Source organism: Callithrix jacchus, chromosome 4, assembly GCF_049354715.1.
Source record: "Callithrix jacchus isolate 240 chromosome 4, calJac240_pri, whole genome shotgun sequence".
Lineage (NCBI taxonomy): Eukaryota > Metazoa > Chordata > Mammalia > Primates > Cebidae > Callithrix > Callithrix jacchus.
In genome coordinates, this window is record NC_133505.1 from 10,125,381 (window position 1) to 10,146,114 (window position 20,734).

Consider the following 20,734-nt stretch of genomic DNA (forward strand, 5'->3'; position numbering starts at 1 on the left):
GCAAATTGTTGGTTGGCACAAAGGATGAGCTGTTGACTTCTAAAACATATTGTTAAAGAGATCCTTGACATCCATTTTAATTTGTATTTTTCCCAAAACAGCTTCTATCATGTGATTCTGTCAGTTTCTTTCTTAACGCATCTACACTGAGAAAAGCAAACAGAATTGCCTGTGAGCACACAGGCACACAAAGAAACGGCAAAGAATGGGTCAGTAGAACCTAATTATATCTGGGTAGTTCCTGACAACAATTCAATATTATATCTGCACAGAAACACATAAAAGACACTGTTGCAGAACGTGTAGGTTATATTCTGGAATGAGAATTTGACAGCCTTAACTCCCCTCTCATAATATCCAGAGGCGCCAACCTACAAAGATCTCCAGCAAGTTTTATAAGACTCTTCCCATTGGTTAGATTTTCACTTGTTACATCAAATTCTCCATTTTTCTTCAAGTGAGACCTAAACATTAAATTTCCATCTTAGTGAAAGATGGCATTTTTCAACTATAACTAAATTTTTTTAGAATTAAACACAATATTGTTTTCTAAACATTTAATTATAAAATGAATTTAACTCTCATTCAACATGTTTTCCGATTGGTTCAGACCCTCCATGATCATCATTATAAACTCCACTTTTGTTTTATGTCTAAATCCTTTTAAAATATCTGGGTTTAAAACCAGGCCTATGATTATTATATCAAAGAAATGAAACTCAGAAACAATGAAAAACGTATTTTCCTTATAGATTCCATTTCAAATATGGTCACTGCAGGTCTTAAGAACAGAAAGTATGTGCAAGTCCCATTTTTTTAAAAAATATGTGTGTCCAACAACTGAGCCATGAACTTCTCCTGTATATTCTGTTAGTCCTTCATCAGAGACCACTCAGAGTAAGCAAAAACAGGGAAAGTTCTTAAATGTCAACTCTATTATTTCCTAAATGTTGTGAATGAAGATAACAGGAGAAAGAAGGATCATTTGTTTACAAGTATACTGAGGACCTTCTCCAATACACTCGTCCTGATAAATAATAAAGAAATAAGTAAAATTTCTATCTTGTCCCAAAGTTTACGCCGTATAGCAGAGCTGTCAGGCCAATAAACATTATCCCCATCTCCCCATCTTCTTACTAACAGAATCCAAATTCTGTTGGGAGCAACCATGTGTGCAGTATAAAAGCAAACTAAAAAAAAATAAAAAACACTGCATTTCCCAGCCTCTCTTACAAATAGAGGTAGTTGTGTGATGATTCCACACAATGAGACGCAAGCACGGGTTTTGAGTGAGACTTCGTAGAAAGCTCCTTTAAAGAAGGGAAAGACTCAGCTGACACACCAGTTTGGTATTTTCACCTTTTTTGTGGGGAAAGTGCGTGTGATGGCCAGAGAGCAATAACCATTTGACACCAAAATGGAAAGACCTATAAAACACCAACTTCAATCCTCACACCCTTAAACTGGTAAACCGAAGCCCGCAACTTCCTAACTGTGGACTTTGCAATATATACAAAAAATAAATTCCCCTAACTCATTTAAGCCTCACTTTTTAGGTTTTCTATGACATGTGGACAACCTCAAGTTCAAAGTCTTACAATCTAATAAGAAAGAGACAAAGAAAAAGTTCTATGAAAATCCAGAAAACGACATTAGATCTGACAGAGGCAGAGGATGGAAGGGATGGGAAAGAAAAACATACAAAGGAAGCAGATACATGAGCTGGTTCATTCATTTGTTCAGCTATCACTGTCAATCACTGTGTAAGATGCTGGAATACAGATAAAAGATATAGTGGCTGCCCCTAAGGAACTCTGAAAATGGGTGCAGACAGATAAAGAGATGGCAGAATTATTAATATGGGGCAGCCCCACACAGCTGTGCTGCCCTGTGTCTACGCACTCTAACACCCACGAAAGTGCCACCCTGTCATCAAAGATACGGTAGGGACCAGCCTCCGCCTTAGAGCTAAAAACAAACAGTAAAATAGGTGAACGTGGGGCACTGTGAGTAAGATTTAGATCCACAGCCATTAGGTAAAAGTGAGTTGCATATTACCAGCCACCCCTATCCAGTTTTCCAGGATCACAGCAATCCATGACTTAATAAGGTCTACATTCTAAATGACTTCGTCAATGCGGCCCAGAGAACAACACCTAAGTGTAACCATAAGTAAGAAATAAAAAGGGTTAATATTTAATACTTTGGTAGCAGGCCCTATGGGTTGAAACAAAATGTGTTTTTATTTCACTTATTATCAGTTATTAAATAATACTACCGACTAAAAATTATGAAAGACTACATTTGTGACTCTTAGAGAAAACAATAAGGGAAGAAAAAAACAAGAGTCTTTTTTTTTTCTCTCTGCTGTTATATAAACACACACACCAAGAATAAGTAGAATGTCTTTCAAACCAAAACAGTAGGAAATCACTCTTGGCTAAAAGAACAGAGTTAGATCATGTTGCTTTCTTCTTTAAACCTGCTAAAGCAAGTTTCTGCAGCCTCCACCTACAGAGCTGTTGGGACAACAGCCAACACATATATTTAATTACGTAAGTATTTCAACGCTATCAGCCAGCTGTTGCCAGTACATAATACACTGCTCTCTTTCACTGACTCTTGCTTAAAAAGGCAAAAACAAAGCAACTGTTGATGTAACATTAATCATAAAATATGCAAAATACTATTCTTCAAAAAGATTCTAGATATCTACAAAACTCAGTTTTGCATTTTGAAATGGCCTTACCACCTCTGAGCTGCTTTTTCTGTTGCTGATTTGCAAATTAAGTTACTAATCTTTTAACTCTAAGTTTACAGTTTCCTTTTTTTATTTTTTTTTTTTTAGTAAAACCAGGAATTAAACACTAAAAGGGACTTTTTTATTTCCAAAACACTGCTCACTGGAATACATCACATGATAATATTATGCCTTCCCTCTCGTTCATCTCTGTATTTTTCTAGAGTTAGAAGGTAACTTGAAGTCTGTGACAGGAAATGGTCAGAAGCTGCTCTGAACATACATTACTCTCACTCCCTACTTTTGCCGTCAACAAAAACGTCTTCTTCTATGTTTCCGGGAAGCTTGCTCCTCAAACGCCATTGTTAACTCCAAACAAGCTCACGGGAGAAAAAATTACAAAATCCTAGCAACAACAGAAAACAGACTAAACAAAACCGTGACATAAGACTTGAATAAAATGAATTCACGTATGATAGATAATAAGATCTAATCCATAAACAAGAATATTATTTAGAGAAACCTGGCCTTCATCAAATCTTTCAATTCAACTTAATGAATAAATAAGTCAGTGCTCTTCATCAGGCATTGTTCTAGAGACACAAGGGATCTCAGTCAATCACAGAGGCAACGTCGCTGTCCTGTTAGATCTGTTTCCCCCATTTCACAACATCCTTTATCAAGTCACCCTTTTCAATGCTGCTACTTCTTCCCCAGCAATAATAACCAGTTGATTTTTTTTTTTTTTTTTTGGTGGTAAACCTGGTGTTTTTTGCTCACTCCAAAATCTGGACAATTTGATACCCAAATGTAAGACAAGTGCTCTGATACAACGCAGTTATGTTACTTACACACTTAATAATGTACTTACCATAAATACGTTGACAATGACGACGCAATGGTAGCAGGATACTAAACCCTTTTCCCAAAAAGAGGGAGAATCAGTTTAACCTAATTATACAAACACGTATCGAGTAATTATGACTCTGTGCCAAACTCAAGGCCAAACACTACCAGGCTTTTATCCACCTTTCCCACTCTCTCACCGAAGATGGGATGCTTTAACTAATCTAATGCGATGGTCCCGAAGTTGGCCTGGAGCTCATTTAGGATAGTGAGGAGCACAAGATCCTGCCAGCATGACCAGGTGACTACCCCGAAAAGGGAGAAGTATGCTTACTCCTTTTACCACTTCCCTCAGGAATACAATGTTAGAAATTCAAAATTAGAAACTTAGAATGTTACCCAGCCTGTGTCTATTAAGGCACTCATTGCAACCTTGCGAGAACATTCTTACAGCTGTTGACAAGTGGTCTCTGTCTATTAATGATATTTGTTTCCCAGAGCAAGGAAAATCATTACATAGGAGAGTCAGAGGGTCAAAGGCTTCATAAAAAGAATTTTTCTGAGGTCAGTATCCTATAATCTCAAAACTCAAAATCTAGTAGCAAGTCAAATATGTAAACAAATAATAAAATGTAATATGTAACAGTAGATGTTAATATGGGATAAAGAACTAGCATGGAACAGATCTTGGGGCTAAGAGGTGAGGTGAGGGTTAGAAGGGAGATGACCTCACAGATGTTATGTTTGACAGGAGTTCCAAAGATCAACTACTCAGCCAGGTGGGATTAGTGTGGGGTAGGTGGAGGTGAGGGCACGCATTAGGAGGAAAGGCAGAGGATAGTCCAAGGAAGGGAAGAACATATGCAAATACATTATGTGCTTGGGAAATTTTCTGATGTGGGGGAGGAAGTAACATTCTATAGCCCAGTGGCAAGAAAAGAGGTAGGAGAGGGAGGCACTGAACAATTTTTTTAAAAAAAAAACCCTGTTACCTAAGAAATTATGTGCGATTACCTGATGACCACAATCAAAGAAGATGGGCAATACTGATGGAAATGCTAGCTGGAGAAAAGGTAGATAAGAAGGAGGTCCTGATACCATGATGTGAGGTGTCCATGGTCAAGGTCATCCAAATGGAGAAGACAAGGAAGCAGTGGGATACACGAAGACGGAACTTGTAAGAAGACACGAAGATCAAAAACAAAGATTTGGGAGAAATCAGCATATAGACAACATCTAAACAGTGGGCGTAGATGGGAAATGGTAGGAAAATGTGAATTTGTATTAAGCACAGCATTGTTGAGAGGAACAAGTCTTATTAGACAACACCTAACCAATAATACTAATTAATTCAAACAGACCAATATTTTGAACTAACTTTCCATGTAAAAGGATACTTTTTGGTGGGCAATAATCACTGAACAAATGAGATTGTAACTGGTAAAAGCACATATAAGATGAAAACTATAGCCATCTCATATAATGAGAAGAGTTAAAATTAAAATATCTAAGTTTAACAAAAAAATCAACAAACTATACTGTTTTTTAAAGTATAACTCAAATAACTTGCATTATCTAAGGTATTTCTCACAAAAGGCCAAACAAAAACCCTGTGATTTTTACCTTCTAATGCCAAATTTTTTTTAATTAAAAATTAATTTGGGAAGTCAGCTACAGTGGCTTATGCCTGTAACCTCCAACACTTTGGAAAGCCAAGGCAGGAGGATCACTTGATTGAGGTCAGGAGTTCAAGACCAGCCTGAGCAACATAGCAAGACCTCACCTCTAATAAAAAATAATAATAATAACAACGGATTGGCTAGTGGTGGTGTGTGCCTGTAGTCCCAGGCACTCAAGAGGCTGAGGTAGCAGAATTGCTCTGGCCCAGGAGGATGAGGCTACAGTAAGCCATGATTGTGCTACTGTACTCCAACCTGGGCAACAGAACGAGACCTTGTCTCAAAATTTAAATAAAAGTAACTTTAAAAAGTTTAGTTAAAAAAAGTTTCTAGTAAATGTGGTTAACGAGAGAACTGGTAAGGGTTTTTTTAATTCCTTTAAACTGGATAATTACTAACTGAAAGGGCCACCACTTCTCTGTTCTTATGAAGTCAGCTTTTTTTTTTTTTAAAGCAATTAACTATAAGTTCAAGTTGAAATAATATTCTGGCACCTCCCCCAACTTCAGCTTATGAAGAAAAAGAACTCAAAAATAAATCTACATAAAACAAAGAATATTTTCATCATAGGAATGACAATCCAATAACGTGTATGTTCTGCTCAACAGAACAGCATGCAGGAGCTTTCCTGTAGAGAAAAGACATCATCCGAGCAGGTATCCTCTGTCTCAAACACACATTTTTTTTTCCTTACCCAGTTCTGCCTTTATTTTCAATTGTTCTTTCAAGTAATTACACTCAGATCCCTAAGCCATCCCTTCAACATGACCATTTATTTCTACAGGACTCCTGTGTATCCAATATCGGTTTGGCTAAACCGCAGTGCCCGTTTGGGTTAATAACGCACAAGGTCAAATAGAGGTTGACAGTCCATGATCAAAGGAAGCTGGCTATTCCTTCTGTCATTTCTATAGGACACACAAGATGTGTTTATTCTCACCAGCCTGTGAACGACCTCCTGTAGGTGGCACGGAAAAGATCCCACACTTCTATAAAGCATTAAGCAAAGGAGTTTCCTTGTTTGATCCTATCATTAAGAGCAAATTTTATTTTTTGAAACTTTTGATCTTTTTCATTTATTCAAGAACCCCCAAGTTAAAGCCCATACTGTCTAAATCAAAATAGTGTAATGGATAAAACAGTAAGACAAAGGCAAATGACAAATGCGCGAGAGGAAACAGTATGTGTGCGGTAGGCGGCCACGTAACACAGAGGGCCTACTAGTGACTTTTTCTGAATTAGTAAGGGCAATAGCATTTAAGATTTCTTAAGGTGAAAAGGCAACCCAAGTCACTCTTGCCTCTATTTTGCTACTTAAAAGTCTTACTCTTTTATCTAGCTGAATAGCAATAATACAAATGCTGTAAAAACCTTGGGAAAACTAACACCCCAAAACAAACAAGAAAAAATTCAGTCCATAGCTGTCATGTCACAAATTCACAATTTCTGGATCTTAATCAAGGATACTGTATTAATCACAGGAAAGACAGTAAATCCCTTAAAGTCATCTTTCTTTATTCCTGTCAAAACAAGGTGATCTTTTGTGTGGAGGCTCAAGGGAAACCACATAATGTGATACATAATTTAAAACAACTCTTTAACACCAAGAAGTACTGGAAGGAAAACCAACACAGACGATGGAGAGATGATGACACACAGGAACGAGTAGCAGAGTGAAGCGATCGCGGGTAAAGAGTCCAGGTTAGAAAAAAGCAGGTCCCACCCCACTGCTGTAAATCTGTACATTTCGGTGTAAAGGACTCAGTGCGACAGAAGGAGACGCAACACCTTATCAGGCTCTCTTCGATTCTAACTTCACCTCACTCTCACGGAAAACCAAAAGGCATGCAAGAGAAGATAGCAAACGGAAAGGATGGAGCCGGAGAATGAGAAGAGACACGTGTGTAGCATGACTTAAGGTACAACGACCTTACACTACTCAACTTTGTCGTTTTCTGTTAGGCAATGGTGACCACAGCTGGGAGAATATCTAAATAAAGCAAAATGCTTCACTAGAGTAAGTTATCACGAAAAGCTTTCATATGTATAAATGTCACCTGAATCTGATACTTTCCCAATGTTAACTGTTATTGTACCTTTTACAGGATTGTATTTACTCTGGAAACAAATCAAATGCTAGTTTAAGTGTTATCTTAATAAGAATTAGCCGTTAGAAATGCTGACTCATATATATTATCTTTTTACATTTTCTTTCAGTCAAGCAGAATAGTACATTACAGGGACCTGTGCTTGCGGCCACTAGCTTTGTAGTGTTTAAATGGCAAACTTTTCTTGTGTCATTTCTACTTTATAATTCAAGTAGCACATCATCACTTTGAACCACATCCATACCACAAATACAACAAAACCCACTGACACAAGTTATATCTGAGTTTTTAAACTTTTAGAAACACTCTAGAACTATGTCCGTTAATTACATTATAAAGCTGATAACCACAGAAACTATATTCTCTAGGATCAACACTTAGGGGGCATCAGTAGCACTTAAGTACCTTTGTACCTTGTTTGATTTCTATAGAGAAAAAGTACAATCACAGGCTTCTCATTAAAAAAAAAAAAAAAAGGCATTCTCGGAAAATGAACAGCATCTAGTGAACACCATTTTCTGCCTTAGTTGAATTCGTCCTTCTCCTGTCCCTTTAAGTGACCCTAACTCCCCTCTTCCATCCTCCCTTCCCTTGCCTCATGCTGTCACTCGGGTAAGAACTCCTCTGCTCCCTCCAGCAATCTGAAGTAAGGATGCCATCACATTCTATCACTTCTCTGCAAACAATATTAAATCTGTATTTCTAGCGTTGACCTCTTTGATATCCGCCTAAATTCTGCAACCGCTTACTCGACATCTTTATCTAGGAAGCAAGGTAATGAAATGGTTAAATGCAGACTCTAGTGAGACCGCCTCGGTTAAAATCCCACCTCTACCACTTAGGAACTGAGCCTTAGAGACCTTCATCCGTAAAACAGATGCTGCTTCGCCTACAAAAACAGGAACACAAATGGAATCTACAGCTCACTGATAGGCTGCAAGAATTAAGCTAGATAATATCTATTCATCTAAAGCACTTAGAACACTGCCTGGCACATAGAAGACACTCAATAAAGCTCAAGTACATTCATTATCTTATTAAAATATTTATCTGTAACTTCAAACATGGCATGTTCAAAACCAAAACATGTCATCTCTTAAGTTAAACTCCCTTTCCTATAATTCTTTACTTCATTCTAGCCAGAGACCTTAGAGTCATCTTGGGCAATGTGGAACATGTAAAGCAGCGGTCCCCAAACGTTTTGGCACCAGGAACCAGCTTCATGGAAGACAATTTTTCCACAGACCGGAGGGTGGGAGGTACGGTTTTGGGGTGAAACTGTTCCACCACAGGTCATCAAGCATTAATTTAGAGCCTCATAAGGAGCATACGACCTAGATCCCTCACATGCGCAGTTACAGCGTTTGTGCCCCTGTAAGAATCTAATGCTGCTGATGATCTAATAGGAGGCAGACCTCCGGCAATAATGCTTGCTGTGCAGCCAGTTTCTAGCAGGCCACAGACGAGTGCAGGTCCACAGCCAGGGGTTGGAGAACCCTGGTTTAAGAATTCTTACTTCTCAAGTCAATGTCTTCCTTCCAGTTCTGAATGCCTCCACTTGAGATGAGACCCTCTGTACCTGGACTATGACCGCCCCGTCCTCACTGAACTGATCTATACTCTTCCTTACAGACAACCATCCTTCACGCTGCTACTACAATTAATTCCCTGACACCAAGGCAGCAAACACAGAAAATGAAGACATTTTTAAGTTTACCATTTACAGTAGTATGAAAATATAAAATACGTATTGTGCAGGTAAAAGAAGAAAAAATAAGCTTATTTTTTTATGGGCACGGGAATAATTCAATAACTGCACTGGTAGAAAAAAGTCTAAAAGATGCACAAGAGATATAGAAAGAAAATAATAAATCCTTAAAACGTCAGAATAGAACTGAGTCAGGTAATTCAAAATCGTGAAGATTCAATTCTCCCCAAAATCATCTAAAGATTAAAAGTAATCACAAAAGCACAATGGTATTTCTTCTTGGACTTAAAAACTGATACACTCTTAAAGAAAAAAAAAAGGTACCAGCACTATCAAATAAGGAGCCTGAATAGAACTCAGTGACTATAATACAACTCAATATACTACCCATGACTGTGTGAAACGAGAACGAGAATAAAGAAATAGATCAAAGGAATGAAATAGAGGACCCAGAACAAGCTCAAATATCTATGGACACTCAACATATGAAAGAGTGGGTAATGTACAGATAAAAGGAGAAACAATATAAATTTAAAACAAATTAATTAATTAATGATAATGAAACAACTGGTTATCTACAGAGAAAAACATAAAGTAAAATTGGACCCCTTCTGGTACCACACCAAAAATAATAATCAACTCCAGATGAATTGTAGACCTAAATGTAAAAGGTCAAATCATGAAACTTTTAGAAGAAAATATAGGAGAATATCTTAATAGCTTCAGAGTAAGAAAAGACTTCTTAAACAATAAGAACACAAACCAAAAACAACAGATTAATAAATTTTAAATCAGCATTTATCTTAAAAGACACCACAAAATAAGGTGAAAAGATAAGCCACAATTGGGAGAAGGTATTTGCAACATGTCTAATATGTAAGGATTAGGATATGTAAGACACATAATATATGGCCACAAATAAAAAATTAAAACGGGGAAACAAAACAGAAAAATAAACAAATGACTTGAGATGCCATTTTACAAAAAAGTAAAACCCAAAGAGCCTATAGATTTATTCTACAAAGCTCCATTTCATTAATGATCATAGAAATGGAATTAAGGCCAAGCACGGTGGCTCACGCCTGTAATCCCAGAACTTTGGGAGGCCAAGGTGGACAGATCACAAGGTCAGGAGATTGAGACCATCCTGGCCAACATGGCAAAACCCCATCTCTCCTAAAAATACAAAAATTAGCTGGACATAGTGTCTAGCACCTGTAATCCCAGCTACTCAGGAGGCTGAGGTAGGAGAATCGCTTGAACCAAAGAGTCAGAGGGAGCAGTGAGCCAAGATCACACCACTGCACTGCAGCCTGGCAACAGAGGAGGACTTCCTCTCAAAAAAATTAAAAAAAAAACAGCTGGGTGTGGTGGTGCACACCTGTGATCCCAGCTACCCAGGAGGCTGAGGCAGGAGAATCCTTTGAACACGAGAGACAGAGGTTGCAGTGAGCTGAGATCCTACCACTGCACTCCAGCCTGGGCAACAGAGTGAGAGCCTGTCTCAAAGGAAAAAAAAAGGAATGCAAACTAAAACCAAAACGAAATACCATCATCATCAACAGACTTGCAAAAACTTAAGTCTGGCCATATCAAGTACTGGCAAAACCAGAAAACAACAAATACACACATCCATTACTGGTGGGAAAGCACACCACCACATCCATTTGTGAAAAGAAATTGGCATTACCTCATAAAGTTTGAATATACACAGATATGCTACCCAATAATTCAACTCCCAGGTTCATAATCCAGAATAATTCTTACACATGTGCACCGGAAAACATGTTTAAAATATTCATAGCAGGAATGTTCATCAAAGTAAAATATTGGGAAAAATTCAAAACTCTACCAGTAATAAAACAAATAAATTGTGGCAAATTCTATGAATAACCAAAGTTATTTTACACCCATTAACATGAATAAATCTCAAAGTATAATGCTGAGAAAAAGAAGTAAATCTCAGAAAAACACAAACATTATAAGTTGAACAGATCAAGTTCAAAATAGGGCTAAACAAGACAACACATTGTTTAGAGACATACTTAATAGATGATACATTAACTAATAAAAGTAAGGAAATGACTCACAAAAGTCGAGATAAAGGTTACTTCTTGGGAGTTACGAATGAAAACACGGCAGTTTCTACAGTCTTGACAATGTTATATTTCTTACACTGGGTGGCAGATGTTTAAGTGTTTATTATTATTTAAACTATATGTGTTTTATAAATGCTAATGTATGTTTAATGTATTTCACAAATGAAACCAATTAAGGGGAAGAAGAATGAGTATGAGAATAAAATGAAGAAGTAAAAAATTTTTCAAAGTCTGGCTGGGAAGGCAAGAAAAAATGTAGGACAGTGGCTAACAGGGATACAGGAGGCTGATCAGAACCAGGCATGTTTAAAGCACCAGGTGAGCTGCAGAGGTTGGAAATATGGATTGAGGACATAATTTCTAAAAGGAGGTTTCTAAGAAGATACATGGGGATAAGATTCAGAAAAAATGTGAAAAAGGGAAACTTCTTCCACATTAACTTGAAGGAACAAAGCAAGAAGCAAGGGCTTAATACGCCCACCTCCCTTCAACAACCTGCAATTCCCTTGAAAGCCAGGGACTGCGGCACTTAGAACAGTGCTGATGGGCAGGGAAAGAGGCAAGGACTGTGTCAGTCAATTTCACAAAGTATGCATTGATTTTCCGAGAAGAACACATAGTTAATACTTAACAAATACTCGAAAATCACCTATTAGCTAACTTCACAAATACTGAAATCACTTATTAGAAAAGTTCCCATTAAAGTATCATTCTTAAGGAGACAGACATACAAAAAAAAACCCTTCAAAAAGTCATTCTTCTGAAACTATTCCAAACAAATGAAAAGAAGGGACTTCTCCCTGACTCATTTTATGAGGCCAGCATCATCCTGATACCAAAACCTGGCAAAGATACCAAAAAAAAAAAAAGAAAGAAAACTTCAGGCCAATATCCATGATGAACATCAACGCACAAATCTTCAATAAAATACTGGCAAACAAATCCAGCAGTCTATCAAAAAGCTTACCCACCATGATCAGGTCGGCTTCATCGCCGGATGCAAGCCTGGTTCAACATACACAAATCAATAAATGCGATTCATCACATAAACAGAACTAAAGACAAAAACCACACAATTTTCTCGATAGATGCAGAAAAGGTCTTCAATAAAATTCAACATCCCTTCATGTTAAAAACTCTCAATAAACTAGGTATTGAAGAAACCGACCTCAAAAGAATAAGAACCATTTATGCCAAACCCACAGCCCATATCATACTGACTGGGCAAAAGCTGGAAGCATTCCCCTTGAAAACAGGCACAAGGCAAGCATGCCCTCTCTCACCACTCCTATTCAACATAGTATTGGAAGTTCTGGCCCGGACAATCAGGAAAGAGAAAAAAGTAAAGCGTATTCAAATAAAAAGAGAGGAAGTCAAACTGTCTCTGTTTGCGGATGACATGATCCTATTTCTAAAAAACCCCATTGTCTCAGCCCAAAAACTTTTTAACCTAATAGGCAACTTCAGCAAAGTCTCAGGATACAAAATCAATGTGCAAAAATCACAAGCATTCCTATACACCGACAATAGACAGAGTGAAATCGTGAGTGAACGCCCAATTACAATTGCGACAAAGAAAATAAAATACCTAGAGAAACAGCTAACAAGGGAAGTGAAGGACCTCTACAAGAACTATGAACCACTGCTCAAGGAAATAAGAGAGGAAACAGACAAATGGTAAAACACTCCATGCTCATGGATAGGAAAAATCAATATTGTGAAAATGGCCATACTGCCTAAAGTAATTTATAGATTTAATACTATTTCCATTAAATTATCATTGACATTCTTCATAAGCTACGGAAAAAAACTACTTTAAAATTCACATGAAACCCAAAAAGAGTCCGTATGGCCAAGACAATCCTAAGCAAAAAGAACAAAACTGAGACAACACGCTACCCAACTTCAAACTATACTACAAGGTTACTGTAATCAAAACAGCATGGGACTGGTATAAAAACAGACATATACACAAAGGAAACAGAATAGAGAATGCACATAATAAGACCGCACATCTCCAACCAGCTGATCTTTGACAAACCTGACAAAAATAAGCAATGGGAAAAGAATTCCCTACTTGATAAATGGTGCTGGGAAAACTGGCTAGTCATATGCAGAAAATTTAAACTGGACCCCTTCCTTACATCTTACACAAAAATTAACTCAAGATTGATTAAAGACTGAAATGTAAAGCCCAAAACCTCAAAAACCCTAGAAGAAAACCTACGCAATACCATTCAGGACACAGGCATAGGCAAAGATTTCATGATGAAAACATCAAAACAATTTCAACAAAAGCAAAAATTGACAAATTGGATCTAATTAAACTAAAGAGCTTCTGCACAGCAAAAGAAACTATCATCAGAGTGAACAAACAACCTATAGAATGGGAGGAGATGTTTGTAATCTATCCACGTGACAAAGGTCTAATATTCAGAATCTACCAGGATTTAAACAAATTTATCAGAAAAAAAACAACAATCCCATTAAAAAGTGGGCAAAGGACATGGACACTTCTCAAAAGACATTTATGTGGACAAAAAACATGAAAAAACATTCAACATCATTGATCATTAGAGAAATGCAAGCCAAAACCACCAAAGAGATACCATCTCACACCAGTCAGAATGGCAATTATTAAAAATCAAGAAACAACAGATGCTGGTGAGGCTATGGAGAAACAGAAACACTTTTATACTGTTGGTGTGAATGTGAATTAGTTCAACCATTGTTGAAGATGGTGTGGTGATTTCTCAAACACCCAGAACCAGAAAAGCCATTTGATCTAGCAATCCCATTACTGGGTATATCCCCAAAGGAATACAAATCATTCTATTAAAAAGATACATGCACACATATATTCACTGCAGCACTATTCACAATAGCAAATACGTGGAATCAACCCAAATGCCCATCAGTGACAGACCGGATAAAGAACTGTGGTGCATATATACTATGGAAGACTATGCAGCCATAAAAAGAAATGAGATCACGTCCTTTGCAAGGACAGAGATGGAGCTGGAAGCCATTATCCTCAGCAAACTAACACAGGAACAGAAAACCAAACACTGCATGTTCCCACTTATAAGTGGAAGCTGAATAATGAGAATACAGGGACACAGGGAGGGGAACAACACACACTCGAGCCTGTGAGGGACAGGGGAGGGAGAACACCAGGACAAATAGCTAAAGCATACGGGCTTAACACCTATGTGATGGGTTGATAGGGGCAGCAAACCACCACGGCACATGTTTGCCTATGTAACAAACTTGCACATACTGTACACATACCCCAGAACTTACATTAAACTTAATTTAAAAATAACTAGTATTATTCTTTATCAAATTCAAAACAGCATAATCTTAAAAGTCTAACTCATACTTTTTTGATATCAACTAAATATCTATATTGACCTTTTAAAAAAGCTAACTTTTTGGTATTAATTCTCACTTTGATTATAAAAAATAGGGGAAAAAATCAATTTCTACTTACTTAATTGAGTTTCTAAAGTGGTCTTCAGCTGGGTTTTTTACAGTGCAACTGTTCAGGAGCCATAAATCTGCATCTGATGCATTTTCTATTAAAAAAACAAATACAAAAAGAAGTGAGTAATACATTTAATCACTCAAAAATATTCAGTGGAACTAGGATTGCTGTAGCAGGGGAGAGAAAAAGAGTGGAGTCAAATAAGCAATTACAACATAGTAGAAAATTGCTACGACATGGAAACACTTGTGAGCAAAATTATAATGCTATATCTTTTCACTTAAAATGTAATGACAATAAGCATTCTCTTCCTTTATTTTCAATGCTTGACAGAACTATTTAATAATTTCAAAAAATTTAAGTGAAACTTGTCCCAGTCTTACCTTTGAAGATAAAATTAATTTGGCCTTGGTGGATTATGTGTTAAGACTTTTCAAGCACAGAGTGTACACTGAATATTCTTCAGCTTGAGAAATTCTTTAAAACATACCTTGTATGCCTGAAAAATTAATGATTTACCTCAAAGTGGGCCTTTTATTTCTATCACCATTTGGATTAAATATTGTTATATACTATAATAAACTCACTGGCAATGCAGCAAATAATCCAAATCTATCATATTTATTACATGAATTTATAAATATCTAAAATTGCTGCTATTCTACCTGCCTTTTGCATACTTCAGTTGCCTGAAAGGATCTTATACATTAAAATAGGATTATCACAAAGAAAGGAAAACCATAGCTGACAACTGCAGCACCTTCAACAGTGTAAGAACAGAAGCCAAATCAAATGACATGAAGAACTGAGAGCATATACATGTCTACGTGTAGATTCTCCACCCAGGAAGGAAGATTCAAACACCAGCACTAGGCTGGAGGATTGGTAAGCACATCAGAGTATCTGGTATCTTGGCACACACATCAAAAATTCTCTCAGTATTTTATTATAAACATGGCAAAATTTTTTAATAAAGAAGAATTAAAAAAAAAAATCTTAGCCGGGCGTGGTAGTTCACACCTGTAATCCCAGGACTTAGGGAGGCCGAGGCCAGCGGATCACGAGGTCAAGAGATCGAGACCATCCTGGCCAACATGGTGAAACCCCACTGTCTCTACTAAAAATACAAAAATTGGCTGGGCGTGGTGGTGTGTGCCTGTAGTCCCAGCTACTTGGGATGCTGTGGCGGGATAACAACTTGAACCCGCGAGGCAGAGGTTGCAGTGAGCTGAGATTGCACCACTGCCTCCGGCCTGGGTGACATGAGCAAGACTCCATCTCAAAATAACTAACTAAATAAATAAATAAATAATCTTGAAACAATGAAAGGAAAGGAAAACTCCTTGCAGTATTTATCAGCTGAATACCATGATCCCTGCTAACTTGACTCATTTCTTTCATTCACCTCCTCTACCTCCAGACCATAGTCTAATTTCCCACCAAGCAGCCAGAGTGCCTTAAATAAAATATAAATCAATTATGTCACTTCCCTACTCAACTCAGAAAAGATTATTCACCTGCTTCCTGTTATTACATCCAAATTATTCCCAATGCCACCTGAATGATATTCCTCTACCACCAACCTGATCCTTGTATTCTCTCTTCTCTGAACTCCCGTAACAGACTATGTGTAGACAATTCATGCACACTGAAAATCATTCATATTTTAGCCTGTCTTCATTACTATGTAAGAGATACTGAATACAACACTTTTTGGAAACAGAGTCTCACTCTGTAGCCAAGCTGGAGTGCAGTGGTGTGATACTGCAGCCTCCGCCTCCCGGGTTCAGGTGATCCACCTCCCGGGTTCAGGCGATTCGCCTCCCAAGTTGCTGGGATTACAGGCATGCACCATGCATGGCTAATTTTTGTATTTTTAGTAGAGATGGGGTTTCACCATGTTGGTCAGGATGGTCTCAAACTCCTGACCTCATGATCCACCCACCTCAGTCTCCCAAAGTGCTGGGATTACAGGTATGAGCCACCATGCCTGGCCTGAATACAACATTTTTATCTGCTGCTCTTTGACTGTTCAAATCGCAGCACTGTGACGGGCACTGTGTTTAGGACTGAGACTCACACCTTACGTGTAACTATACCCGCAGCACTGATTGCAGTGCCTGCTACGTGGGAGATACTCCTTAAATATTTACCGAATGAATGTCGAACTTCAAATGACAAAGCAATACTATGAGCACTATATTATGCAGATAAGGAAATGTTGCAGATGTCTGTTAGCTGATGATAAAAAACATCTAGCAATTGTCAGTTGATTGTTTTAAAAAAACAAATAATCCCAATGACAGAACTATCTGTACCAGACGCTAGCTTTGTCTCCTGGCACATCCTTCAACCCAGTCACTTCCAAGTCATTAAGACAGCTCTTACCACAGGACCTCTCGAGGAGAAGCATGGCCATAAACAATGCAAATTATTGTACTTTGGAACTGTGCCAACAATGGCTTTCAAAATACAGGAAAGACATGATGCATAGCGACATTTCAGTCAACAATGGACCACATATATGACAGTTGTTACCCAAGATTGTAATGGAGCTTAAAAATCCCTATCACTTAGTGTTTACTATAGAACGCTTTTCATCACTATTTTAATGTACTCCTTCTACCTATTAAAAAAACAGTTAACTGTAAGATAGCCTCGGGCAGGTCGCCCGGGAAGTAGGTATGCCAGAAGAAGGTAAGGCACGTTCTCTATGACGTGAGAACATGACAGCTCTATGCATGCTACTGCCCCCAAAGACCTTCCAGTGGGGTAAGATGAGGAGGTGGAAGCCAGTGGTATTGATGATCCTGACCCTATGTAGGCCTAGGCTCGTGTGTGTGTTTGCGTCTTAGCTCTTAACAAAAAAGTTTAAAATGTATGTATGCATAAATAAATAAAGAAAGAAATTTTAATTTTTAAAGCTTAAACGAGAAGGAAATGAAAAAGGAAATATTCTGTTCAGCTGTACAATACATTTGTGTTTTAAGCATTATTACAAGAGGGTGAAAACATTTTCAAAAATTAAAAGGTTTATAAAGTAAAACCATCATAGTAAGCTGAGGTTAATTTATGGTTCTGAAAGAGAAATATTTTTTACAAATGTAGTGTGGCCTAAGTGTACAGTGTGTATGAGGTCTACAGTGGGGTGCAGTATGTGTCCCAGGCCTTCAGATTCACTCACCACCCCCTCGCTGACGCGCCCAGAGCAACTTCCTGTTCCGCAAGCTCTATCCACAGTAAGTGTCTTAGATGGACCATTTTCAATCATTTTACCACATTTTTACTGTATCTTTTCTGTGTTTAGATGCTCTACAGTGCCTACAGTATTCAATACAGCAATACGCTGTACAGGTGTGTAGCCTGGGAGCAACAGGCTATACCATCTAATGGCCTAGGTATGTCGTACGCTGTACCATCTAAGTTTGTGTGGGTGTACTTGAGGATGCACGCATGACAACGAAATAGCCTAACACGTTTCGCAGAACAAATTCCCATCCTCAGGCAACACATGAGTGTACTATAATTGATGATGCAGTAACCTCAATCAATAAGAATTTTGTGACTACGTCAAAATGCCAAAAAATTACATAACCTTTTAGGAAGCTCCCCACCTAACAAATGTCCCTTTCCCAGTGAACACAGGAGATTCTTGATTATTTCTGAACTCTATCAGTTTTGTGTTAGCACATCTTATTTACTATTATCAAAAGACAATTCTAGAGGCATAAATCAATCAACAACCAATAGGCAATCAGGACTCACCTTGTGCCAGGCCCTATTCTGGGTACTGGTGGCATAGCTGTGAATAGAATCTCCACCCTCAGGGAGTTTAAAGTCTTGAAGAGTGGGTCTGATTTTAAAAATTAAAAATAAGTTTTAAAAGTAAAAAAATTAAAAGGCAGGCCAGGCACAGTGGCTCGTGCCGATAATTTCAGCACTCTGGGAGGCAGAGGCGGATGGATCACTTGAGGTCAGAAGTCCGAGACCAGCCTGGCCAACATGGCAAAACCCCGTCTGTTTGTATTTTGTAAAAATACAGAAATTAGCTCGGTGGTGGCACAAGCCTATAGTCTCAGCTATTCAGGAGGTGGAGGTGGGAGAAACACTTGATCCCAGGAGGCAGAGGTGGCAGCGAGCTGAAATCACACCACTGCACTCCAGCCTGGGTGACATAGTGAGACTCTGCCTCAAAAAAAAAAAAAAGAGAGAGTAATTAGTTACATCAAATGCTAAGAATTCAAGACAGATATCTGTATAAATGTTAATGTTGTTAACAAAAAGATAATACTCTATACTTTTCCTTTCTCAATTTAGAGTATTTGCTAGCTCTGAGCCAACCCACAATCACCCAGCAGCGGCCTTGTTGGTGAGGTGACACAGAAAACAAACTCGCTAAAAATGAAAAGTGAGAAGGAAAACTGTCTGTGGTTATTTGCCAATAAATAACGATGATTCCACGAGGCTTACCCCCTTACACATTTCTGGGCTTCTAAGATGCCAACAACTACAAGAAATACCATCGACTTTGTAAAAACTCTTCCAGAGTGGTGGAAGTTACATGCAAGTTCTTATCAATTTTAAGATACTTCCCAATTTCACACATTAATTCGGATGAGTCGAGGTGGGATAAATAATAAAATAAATGTACCAACACTCTACCGCTTTTAGATGACTTGGTTAGCAGAGTAAATATCTGCCAAGAGGTTAGCATCTTCTGATCTCGCCTTAGAACATTCATGCCAGGTCCTCCAGTGCCTTGGAAGGAGAAGCAATATTAGAGAAGAGCACTGAGGGAAAGAAGGGCCAGGTAGATGGGCAAGAATGGACCAGGGAAGGGAAAGGGAGGAAGAAGGCACCAACTTAGAGAGTGCCCGAGAAAGAACTCCACCTACTTTGAGATTTGAGCGTTAGAACCCCTTAGAGTGCTGGTAACCGCTGATAAGCAGCTGTACAGGTGTGAAAACCATCTGCACCTAAGCCACGTATTGCCAGTGCCAAAGTTGGGATATGAGGTCCATTCTGGAAGGCTGCAAACTTCAGGCTACCCAGATGGACTCTGGATCTCAACATCTTATTATTTACAGTCTGTTGTTGCTGCTGTTTGAGACAAAGTCTCGCTCTGTCACCCAAGCTGGAGGGCAGTGGCACACAGCCTTTCCTTATTACAAACAGTAATGCAATGAGTCCCACTGTACGCATGTCATTTTTATGTTTCCCAGGTTACTTTTGGAATCAAGTCCCAAAAGGCGGGAATGTGGGGTCAGAGGATACATTCTCATGAAATTCTGTTATGTAGTGTAAAAGTCTTCTCCACAAATGCGTCCCACTTTGCACCCCCATGAGCAAGGCATGTGAGTGCCCTTTACCTACAGCCTTAACCCTCAAGGCTATCAAACCTTTGGACTTCTCCCAATCTGGTGAAAAACCCCAGTGAGGGTTTAACAGGCAATTTTCTTATCATGGGTGACCTGGGCACTTTTTCACATATAAGGGCCGCTCGCAGTTTTTTTCTTCCTGTTTTTCATCTTTTCATCTGTACCTATTTCTCGCCCATTTTTCTATCAGGCTAATAGTCATTTTCATCTCAGATTTTAATTTGCTCATACACATATACTACAGAGGATATCAATTCTATCTCTATGATAGGAGTCACAATATTTTTTTCCAGTTTGTCACTTTACCTTTCTATAGTTGCTTCATACTTTTTTATTTCTTTTTTTTTGAGACGAAGTTTTGCTCTTGTTACCCAGGCTGGAGTGCAATGGCGCGATCTCGGCTCACTGCAATCTCCGCCTCCTGGGTTCAGGTAATTCTCCTGCCTCAGCCTCCCGAGCAGCTCGGATTACAGGCACGCACCACAGTGCCCAGCTAATTTTTTGTAATTTTAGTAGAGACGGGGTTTCACCATGTTGACCAAGATGGTCTCGATCTGTTGACCTCGTGATCCATCCGCCTCGGCCTCCCAAAGTGCTGGGATTACAGGCTTGAGCCACCGCGCCCGGCCACTTTTTTATTTCTAAACCATCAAATGTGTCACTCTTTTTTGTTATTGCTGGTGGATTTT

The 20,734-nt window shown here is 38.4% G+C and overlaps 1 protein-coding gene across 13 annotated transcripts in view; it reads right to left on the minus strand.

Moving 5' to 3' along the window:
• The window catches only part of CDKAL1 (CDKAL1 threonylcarbamoyladenosine tRNA methylthiotransferase), a 736,106-nt gene that overhangs the window by 608,175 nt on the left and 107,197 nt on the right, over window positions 1-20,734 (minus strand). For all 13 annotated transcript variants that reach the window (XM_078368217.1, XM_078368209.1, XM_078368220.1 and 10 more), the window contains one exon: window positions 14,674-14,758. In XM_078368217.1, the coding sequence (XP_078224343.1) occupies window positions 14,674-14,758 (85 nt within the window). The remainder of the gene's footprint in view (window positions 1-14,673; window positions 14,759-20,734) is intronic.